General features: G+C 43.4%; 2 protein-coding genes across 2 annotated transcripts; one reads left to right on the top strand and one right to left on the bottom strand.

The window, feature by feature from the left end:
• Positions 1-1,733: 1,733 nt before the first annotated feature.
• Positions 1,734-5,235, top strand: LOC119302274 (solute carrier family 35 member F1-like). Its single transcript, XM_037579314.1, has 11 exons — positions 1,734-1,936; positions 2,434-2,528; positions 2,917-2,974; positions 3,097-3,294; positions 3,432-3,508; positions 3,594-3,676; positions 3,928-3,979; positions 4,357-4,425; positions 4,511-4,597; positions 4,743-4,807; positions 4,921-5,235. The coding sequence occupies exons 1-11, from the start codon at positions 1,816-1,818 to the stop codon at positions 5,078-5,080; spliced, it is 1,065 nt and encodes a 354-aa protein (XP_037435211.1). The 5' UTR covers positions 1,734-1,815; the 3' UTR covers positions 5,081-5,235.
• Positions 5,236-5,426: 191 nt separating this feature from the next.
• LOC119302275 (dolichol-phosphate mannose synthase subunit 3-like) lies at positions 5,427-7,598 on the bottom strand. The gene is made up of 4 exons (XM_037579315.1): positions 7,317-7,598; positions 6,341-6,461; positions 6,144-6,251; positions 5,427-5,768 (listed from the first exon to the last, which is right to left on the bottom strand). Exons 2-4 carry the CDS (start codon positions 6,440-6,442, stop codon positions 5,709-5,711), a joined length of 270 nt encoding a protein of 89 aa, XP_037435212.1. The 5' UTR covers positions 6,443-6,461; positions 7,317-7,598; the 3' UTR covers positions 5,427-5,708.
• Positions 7,599-10,211: the final 2,613 nt, after the last annotated feature.

Here is a 10,211-nt window from a genome sequence, read left to right as displayed (position 1 = left end):
TGCCGGCGCCCCCAAGCGCCCTAGCGCGCCGGGTTCGGCTCGGATGCGCCGGCTGTTATTTCGGCCCAACCCAGCAAAAAACTAAGTCCTGTAGACGCGACTGGGCCGATTTTCGCCTGTCAGCGCTAAAAATTTGTCTGAGGATGGTTTGTTGGGAGCGCGGCTGGAGATGCTCTTAGCTAGCACAAGCAGCTTTGTTGTTTAGCCATCAGAGAGTGAATTTTGTGCTCCTGGGCTAGCTTGCACTCTTTAGTTAGATTAGGAAATTTGGAAAAACATATTTTTCAAGTTCCAAAAAATCCTGAAACAAAGCGTGACGACATGCACCTGCAAGTTTTTGTGAGAAAATATAATTTACTTCGTGTATTCTTCTATGCCCTCCTCAACTATATCACTTTTTGTGACCGCAAGATGATCTGCAAAAAAAATGTTGTACTACTGAAATTTAGTCGTATGAAATATATATATATATATATCATAAAATTACCTCGGATGAAGAAAACTTATTCTGCACCCTGGGTGATGAATAGTAACACTAAGATCGCGCTATTCGTCATCCTGGGTGAGGAATTATTATTCTTCACCCCCTTTATTTTACCATCAATGCACCGTACTTTTACATTCCGTAAAAGAACCATAAAAAAATATATAATCGCCGTTAAAATATATTTTGTGTTATGTAAAATTACAAGCGTAAAAATATAGTCTAAAATACACATAAACTGCAAATTTTCTTGTTTTATGACCTATATTTTTATTTTCTTATGTCAAATTTTACGTAGTGAATCAATAAGAATATAATTATTTGAATTCCACACGTAATTTAATTATGAAATGATCGTAAGATAACTCGGGTGAAGAAAACTTATTCTGCATCCTGGGTGATGAATCGCGCTATTCGTCACCCTGGGTGAGAAATTGTTATTCTTCACCCATTTTATTTTACCATCAATGCACCGTAATTTTACGTTCCGTAAGTTTTGTCTTATTTCCGACGCAAAAAAGGACCGTAAGAAAATATATAATCGCCGTTAAAAAATATTTTATGTTATGTAAAATTACAAACGTAAAAACATAGTTTAAAATACACATAAACTGCAAATTTTCTTGTTTTATGACCTATATTTTTATTTTCTTATGTCAAATTTTACGTAGTGAATCAATAAGAATGTAACTATTTGAATTCCACACATAATTTAATTATGAAATGATCGTAAGATTACCTCGGGTGAAGAAAACTTATTCTCCACCCTGGATGATGAATAGCACTATATATATACTACTCTTTTCAAGAGAATTTAAAATATATGCAAATTTTCAAGAGAATTACTACTACATACTACTCCTTCGTCTCATAATATAAAAGCCTTTTTTACACTAACTAGTACTTCCTCTGTTTCTAAATATTTATCTTTTCAAATATTTCAAATAAACTGCCACATACAGATGTATATAGACATATTTTAAAATGTAGATTCACTCATTTTACTTCATATCTACTAGTTATTTATTGAAATCTCTAGAAATACAAATATTTAGGAGCGGAGGGAGTAGATGATTTTGCACGAACTCTGCTAGAAAGAGCTGCATTTCCGTGGGAACAAAACCAAAAAAACCGGCGGCTTTGTGCCACAGGCAGCGCATAGGGCCCACGAGACAGAGACGCTAACCAAGTCGCCCGTGTTGTTTAACATTAGCAAGCAGCTTTGTTGTTTAAGCCATCAGCCTGCTATACGACACGAGTGGGCGGACGGCGACGTTGGCGAAGAAGACGAGAGCAGGGCAGGCACCCAGCAACCAGCTAGCTAGCCGGCAATGGCGCTGCCGGCGCCGAGGTGGCTCCGGCGGGAGGTGCTCGTGGGGCTCGCGCTCGGGCAGTTCGTCTCGCTGCTTATCACCTCCACCGGCTTCTCCTCCTCCGAGCTCGCCCGCCGAGGTACGTGCGCGTTGCCGGACGGCTACTCCGCCGTCTACTCCGCAATGCCATTTTGCCTGGTCTACTTATGGATTATCTTGGTATTTGACATTAGTTAGGACCTAGCTTGACAGGGAATTGCCTCTGTCACCATTCATAATTTCGTGACAACATCTACTCCCTTTGTTCACTTTTGTAAGACGTTTAAGACAGCTGAAATTGAACTGTTTTAGGTGTTGTCTTAAAAGCATAAAACGTTTTACAAAAGTGAACGGAGGGAGTACTGAATTCTAGCACACCACTCTGAAAGAAACTCTGAACAAAAGGAAAAATTATTGGTTCCAGTTCTCATGTGTTTAGGCCAAAAAGGAAAAATTGTAGTGCAACACGAGCATTTATTTGGCTTATCGCTTATTCTCGTTTGCTTCTGTTCTCTGCTACCCTCTGTGAGCAAAAATGGAAGATGGTTAAACTGCGAGTGGAGGCTTGCAGTGTTATGATCATGCCTGCTTTTTCAGGCGTCAATGCGCCGACGTCGCAGTCCCTGCTGAACTACATCCTCCTCGCGCTTGTCTACGGAGGAATTATGATTTACAAACGGCAACTTCTGACGGTACGTATGGTGCCGCCTTTTACTGTCCAAAAGAGATGCTTCGATGCTAACTTGGTTCAGATTTTAATCCTGACAAGTGAATAACAGCCATAATTTGCTATACCCAGTTCTTATGCTCTAGTAAAATGAAATCTCCAAAAACCCAACTGGATTTTTCCTGATTTTCTGCGTGTGCGATGCGCGTTTAGTGCATCTTATCCCCCCTGTTGCCCAGGACAGGGATAGCTATGCATATTCTGATTCTGCTGCTCTTCACAAGTTGTTCATGCTGTTCCTTCATCACCAAGTTGTCCATGCGGCGAGACGCAACGACGCAAAAAATCGTGAATGTTCCTATCAGCAAAATCCCTGAAAACGAACGTTTTCTTCCACATTCTGTTTTCTGCAGGTGAAATGGTACTACTACTTGATCCTCAGCATCGTCGACGTGGAGGCTAACTACATCGGTACGACCAACGCAGCTACCGTTACTGAAATCAATGATATCTCAGTTCATCTAGTTTTTCATCACAATGGGTAATCAAGGCGCTGAAATTGGCTTTGCTTTTTAACTGTTCATTCATAAAAGTCGTGAAGGCTTACCAGTACACGTCCCTGACGAGCGTGATGCTCCTGGACTGCTGGGCGATCCCCTGCGTCCTCTTCCTCACCTGGATCTTCCTCAAGACGAAGTACGGGCTGAGGAAGCTGTTCGGCGTCGGGATCTGTGTGGCTGGCGTCGTGCTGGTGGTCTTCTCCGATGTGCACGCCTCTGAACGAAAATCAAGTAAGAACAATAATATCATATGGGAGTCTTCAGTCCTCACACAACTATCACAATTGAGGGGATTACGCCGCTGGTAGCTTACAGCTCCAACTCATGTAAATAGTTCTAACATTACATGATCTTGGAATGTCCTGCAGAAGGACCCAGCCCCTTGAAAGGTGATATGCTTGTCATCGCCGGGGCCACGCTTTACGCCGTCAGCAATGTCACCGAGGTATCAACAAAACGTCATCTGTCAGCCCAAGTGTATGTACATGGGTGGAAAATACATTGAAGGTTTGGTTTCTACAACATTTCAGGAGTATATTGTCAAGAAAAGCAGCAGGATTGAGGTGATGGCGATGCTAGGTGTTTTTGGAGCAATTATAAGTGGCATACAGATGTATCCTTTGGCTTATTGCAATCATGAACTGTACTTTCTTCGGTGGCGCTTCAACTTAATTTGACAGATAAGAGAAGAAACTGTATTTTGTTGGCAGTCAAGACACATCGAACTACATATATTGATGTGAGGACCAAGGAAGTAGTGAAACCGGAAAGTTTTAGGCTATAAACCTTACCGTTTTGTTGAACTTTCTGTTACCTAATATGCATTTTGGAAATTGGAATGCTACACCCTTGACATTACAACAGAAGCATACTTGAGCGGGAAGAACTTAGATCGACGGAATGGAATGCCAGCGCAGTGAGTCTCCTGAGCTTTAGTCATTCCAATTTGGGGTCATCAAACTGAACCAACCACAGTCATAGACAATTACAGGATTTCTTTTTTAGGGACAATTATTGTTTCTTTGTCTGAACTTTAGATTCTAACTAATAGTAGAGCACAGAGAAAATGAAGTATGAACTTGTTGGAATGTTGTTGGGCCATACAAAACCTTCCAAATCTTATCAGAGGTTGAATGTTAAGCATCTGTCATCCAACTGAAAACTTTGCTATATCCAAACTTCCAGTGATGCCAGCAAATTTCAAGGCATTGCAGCATGCTATTAGAGATTCACCACGCCGATAATATGTAATCAAAATTATAGTTGTGACACTGACCTTCTGTATCCTTTCAGGTGCTCCCTTTTATTGGATTTGCACTAGCAATGTTCCTGTTCTACTCCACAGTGCCTATTATCCTGAAGGTAGATCACTATTCTCTTGTGGTCAAATTCATGACTGTCCTGAAATATTTTTGCTAGAGTTCAGTTCATATTTGATTTGTTTCAGATATGTGGCGCAACCATGCTGAACCTATCACTTCTGACCTCCGACATGTGGGCCGTTCTAATCCGTATCTTTGCTTACCATGAGAAGGTTTGTGCACACCCAATTCTATCTTGGGACAGGGGATTTTTTTTTCAGATTCCTTCTTAAAATTGATTTGTTTACTGTGGAATTCACGCGTTTCAAACAAGGCCCTAACTGAACTGATGGGAGCAAAAAATTTGGGCATCTGCAGGTCGATTGGATGTACTTTGTTGCTTTTGCTGGCACTGCAATTGGTCTCATCATCTACTCATACAAGTACTGTTTTCTTCAGCTGATGCCCCCCCGTAAACATTCATGATAGCTACTACCTGCATCTACCCTGACAGTGTCACAAGCTCACAACTGACCACTAGAACTATTGCAAGCAGGGGCTCCAGGGAGGCTGCCGAGGACACTGCACAGGTCGCAGGCGCAACTGACGAGGAGGCAGCGACAGAGAACCGCACGGCAGAGCGAGTTCCTGGTGCTGGAGAAGATGATGGACCAGACTCAAACAAGTCCCCGTCGGAAGCAGCTACCTCAAGGTAGCAGGTGACGGTCTGCTGCCAACTTGGCATGTGACTGAACATGTATAAAATAGGATTATGAGTTTTCACAGGTTCACTGCACAGGGTGTATACTGGTTCATTCTACAATTGTTATGTAAACATGGAGCAATAATGGTATTGGTAAAGGTTTTGTGATCTTTTGCTAATCATGAGTTGAGAACTTTGTCAAATTTGAAAAACTCAAGAAGTCATTCCAGATTTAGCAAATGAAGGATATCTGAACTGGACAGCAAATTCCGCATGCTGGGACTGAACCATCAAACTAGCTCGCAATTCGAAGCATCACCAAAGATGATACTGCACAGAAAAAATTGATACACATCCAGTGATGAAAACCAGATTGTTAAATAGCAAACATGTCTGAACATTGATGGATTTGTTAACAAACCATTAATTAGCTATTTAGCTATTCTCACACTGTTTTCCTGACATAACTAATATCCTGACAAACCATCCACTGAACTAACAAAATGTAGAACTGTAACACGCCACTCACAAAGACTGCATTAGTAACAAATATCTAGACACAGTGAAATGTCATAATTTTTTCTATACGGTATCCAGGAAGCTTCAAACTGGTCACGAAACATAAATCATTGGTATTGACCTCAATCAGAGCTCACATCAACACCTCTTTTTGATAGGAAATCCTTTGCCTCCATGATATCCTGCATAGTTGGTCGAGCTCAAAGAATTATAAATGGGAAGAAAAAACATGTGATGTACAGAAAACTTCAAAGTTTCAAGATCAGGTGGCTTGGTTTTCTTTGTAGTGACCATTATGAAAATTCATACAATGATACACATAAGGTACAAATAAACTTATGAAGTTTTCAGAGTTTGCCTTGTTTCCTTTCTGCATAATACCTTGAATCTCGTTATGCCAGCAGAAAACCAAGAGAAAAGATAATAGACAATGCACAGGTGTGGAACTAAAACAGGAAATAACAAAGGATGCAAGTTCTAGAGACTACTAGCTTTCAAAATGGAAATAAGACTGCAGACAAAAAGGAAAATTAGGCTGCTAGGACTACGTCAGCTACCTGCTGTAGTAATACCGCTTCTTGAGGGCAGGTTGGGAAGAACATGAGCCCATATCCAACCATAAAAAGGCCATAACATCCAAGCGCCACTACCAAGTAGATGGGAAGCTACAACAACAAAAGCCACAAGCAAACATCATAATTAAAAGGAGCATGTCTTCATGACATTAGGAGTGAAAAATTTTAATGTCACTCACCAACCAAGTAAAACTGCGAGGGACTGTCGAGGTTTCAAGGAGCGCAACCCAGACGGCGGAGATTGCCGCCAGCACCGCGATGATCTTGAATATGTGCTTCATCTAAAAATATAGCGCTCGTCTGCCATTAATCAAAAGAGCGAATGAGAACTAGCACGGCCAGTTTACGTCCTGATTTCCTAGAGCAGGCAGTAGGCCGTCAGGTAAACTGTAGCAGCATCTATTATATCTTCATATTTTGCCTACTGGCTGAACAGAGACTCTGACTTGTGTTACTGGAACATGTACAATACAGTTTCTAGGAAATATTTTTGATTAAGTTCCGAGCTAATTAATTAGATATATACCACCCGTACAGTACATAATTACATTGGATTATACATAAAGAAACTATACGCTGTAGCTATCTAGCAGAAATTCAATACATGTCTTGGGGCCTCTTTGATTCGTAGGATTTTAAAAATGTAGGAATAGGAAAAGTATAGGGTTGGAGTGGCATGCCCACTTGAATCCTATAGGATTAGCAATGAGTGTTTGATGTCACAGAAAAAACAAAGGAATTGTAAAAAGAGGTTGAAGTGGATGTTAGGTTTCCTATGAAATGTAGTACAAAATATTCCATAGGAAAAATTCCTATGGAATCTAATCCTATGAATCAAAGGACCAACATAGGAAAAAATCCTAAGGATTTCAATCCTCTAGAAATCCTATAAAATTCCTTTGAATCAAAGAAGCCCCAAGATTGTAAATCTAACACAGAAACAATTTTATGTGCTGCCCACTAGAACAGGATCATGAATCCAGCAACAATTGAGCACCAATGTTACTCCCTCTAGCTACAACCAGATCGAGAAATCGTACAGAAGCACTAATTCCATCAGAGGCAAAAGTACAGACGCTAGTACACCAGACGGATCCATCCAACCCAAGTTAACCAAGAATCAAGAGGAGACGGGGAAGGAGGGAGATCGCTTACGGGGCTGACGCCTGTGGACTGTGGCGGTGCTGACGGCGAGGAGCGAGATCTCGTCGACCTTGGCGTGGAAGACGGCGAGCTGCGACGAGGAGCCGAGGTTGAGGCGTCGGAGCTGGTTCGCGGGCGGAGGCGAGGGCGACTCCGAACCCGCGCTGGATCCGCGTGTGGCTGCCCGGCTCGTACAGCGCTGGCGTCTCCCCGCGGCCGGCGACCGATGTGCAGAGGTGGTTGTCCGGGACGGGGCGACGGCGGCGAGGCCTTCTGGGCTCTGCTCGCTGCTGGGCCGGGCCTGCGTGAGACGGATGCTATCTGAGCCCACGGGCTCAGACCGCTGCGGAGTCGTCCGGATTGAGCCCCTATTCTCTGTATTGTAGAAACACAGATTGAAAGAGGTAGGGTAGAAGCACTTGCTGTAACTTTGGGTTATAACAATAGTTTCGCTATAGATAGCCAAGGGAGGAGTGGAGGCATTGGTATTTTTTGAAACAACCCAATAAAAATGGAGATTTTGGGTTACTCTGTTTACCATATTGATTGCTCGATCCAAGAACCCGGAAAAGATCCGTGGCGTCTTACTTGTGTGTACGGGGAAGCGCAAACTCATATGAGACACCAAACGTGGACAGTGCTGAAAAATATTAGTAGCCTAAGCGCCCTGCCATGGCTTTGCATCGGTGATTTTAATGAGGTCCTACATCCGGATGAACACGAAGGGGTGGGACAACGCAGCAACGCCCAGATTCAGGGTTTTCGAGACACTATTGACGTGTGCATGTTGATGGATTTGGGGTATAGAGGCCGCTTCTGGACTTTCGAGAAGAGAGTGGCCGGCGGCACTTTTACCCGTGTCAGATTGGATAGGGCCCTGGGGTCGGCGGAGTGGAGTGCTCAGTTTCCACTAGCAAGCTTGTCCCATCTAATAGCTGCAACATCGGACCATTGCCCTATTTTCTTGGAGATAAACGACAGTAATACGCCTCCGGGACGAAAAGATTTTCGGTATGAGACCATGTGGGAAACTCACGAGAATTGGCAGGAAACCATCATGGAAAAATGGAGCTCCAAACATTCGGGACACACCGTCGCGGAGATTAGACGCAAACTGGCTGACCTAGCTACAGATCTGTCAAGATGGAACCGGGATACTTTTCGCAGCGTGCGGAAGGAAATACGAGCACTAAAGGTAGAGTTGGACCGCTTGCGTGGAGACCCATCGCGGACTGGACCTTCACATGTGGAAATAAAAATTAATGACAAACTGGTGGAGCTATACCACCGGGAGGAGTTGATGTGGCGACAAAGGTCCAGGATCGAGTGGCTTGCTGCGGGAGATAAGAACACACGGTTTTTTCATCTTCGAGCCAGTATCCGACGCAAAAATAATATGGTTAAGGCTTTGGCATGTTCATTGGGAGTGCTCATCGATGATCCAGGAGAGCTAAGAGAGATGGTTAAGGACTTTTACCAAACTTTGTACACATCAGAAGGAGTCACTGGGCTACAGGAAGTTATGGCGCATGTCCCTGTTAAGGTGACGGCAGGTATGAATGAGACTCTTTGTGCTCCGTACACGAACGAAGAGGTAAAGATGGCTCTTTTCCAAATGTTTCCAACGAAGTCACCAGGACCGGATGGGTTCCCGACTCATTTTTACCAGAGACACTGGCCCATATGCAGAGAGGAGATCACGAGAGCGGTCCTCAGAATTGTTAGAGGGGAGGAAAGTGCGGAGAGTATTAATGATACTATTTTGGTGCTAATACCAAAGGTAATGAACCCAACTCTGCTATCTCAGTTTCGTCCAATAAGCTTGTGCAATGTCCTATACAAGATTGCTTCAAAGGTGGTGGCGAACAGACTAAAGCAAATACTCCCTGACATCATCTCTGAGGAACAATCAGCGTTCGTCCCGGGAAGGCTAATTACAGACAATATCATATGTGCATATGAGTGTCTACATTTTATGAAGCGGTCTAGAGCAAAGACTAATAGCACATGTGCTCTCAAGCTGGATATGATGAAAGCATATGATCGTTTGGAATGGCCATATTTGAGGGCTATTATGGCCAAGCTGGGAATTGCACAGACATGGATTGACATAGTGATGAATATGGTATCTTCTGTTTCTTTCTCAGTTCTTTTCAATGGAGAGAAATTAGAGCAGTTCAAGCCTACAAGAGGCATTCGACAGGGAGACCCTATCTCCCCTTACCTGTTTTTGATTGCAGCGGAGGGCCTTTCGTGCCTTTTAAAATCTTGCTCTCAGTCATCAGTGCTTGGAGGAATCAAGGTGGCACCAACGGCCCCGGCCGTAAACCACCTCTTGTTTGCAGATGACAGCCTGCTGTTTTTTAAAGCAAGTGTTGAGGGTGCGGAAGCGGTGTCAAACCTATTGAATTCTTATTGTGGAGCCTCGGGTCAGCGAATAAACAATGATAAGTTCACAATCTTCTTTAGTAGAGGATGTCCGCAGACTACTCGTGACAGTGTGAAACTAGCTGTCCAAGTCCATAAAGAATCGTTAAGTGACAAATATTTGGGGATGCCAACAGATGTGGGTCACTTAAAGAATGGCACTTTCAAATATCTTCGAGACCGTGTATGGGAGAAGGTCAAGGGGTGGATGGAGAAGCTCCTTTCTGCAGCGGGGAAGGAAGTTTTAATCAAATCTGTTGCTCAGGCAATCCCGGTTTACTCTATGGCCTGCTTCAGGTTACCAAGGGGGCTTTGTGAAAACATTACATCCACCATAAGGCAGTTCTGGTGGGGCAGTAAGCAAGGCAAGAGAAAACCAGCGTGGGTATCATGGGAGATCATGACAAGACCTAAATACATGGGAGGCTTGGGGTTCCGCGATCTCGAGATCTTTAATCTTGCTTTACTGGCGAGGCAAGC

This window comes from Triticum dicoccoides, chromosome 5A (assembly GCF_002162155.2).
Source record: "Triticum dicoccoides isolate Atlit2015 ecotype Zavitan chromosome 5A, WEW_v2.0, whole genome shotgun sequence".
In the NCBI taxonomy this organism is placed as follows: domain Eukaryota; kingdom Viridiplantae; phylum Streptophyta; class Magnoliopsida; order Poales; family Poaceae; genus Triticum; species Triticum dicoccoides.
Note: the sequence above shows the minus strand (reverse complement) of the source record. Positions and strands in the feature narration are given on the sequence as shown.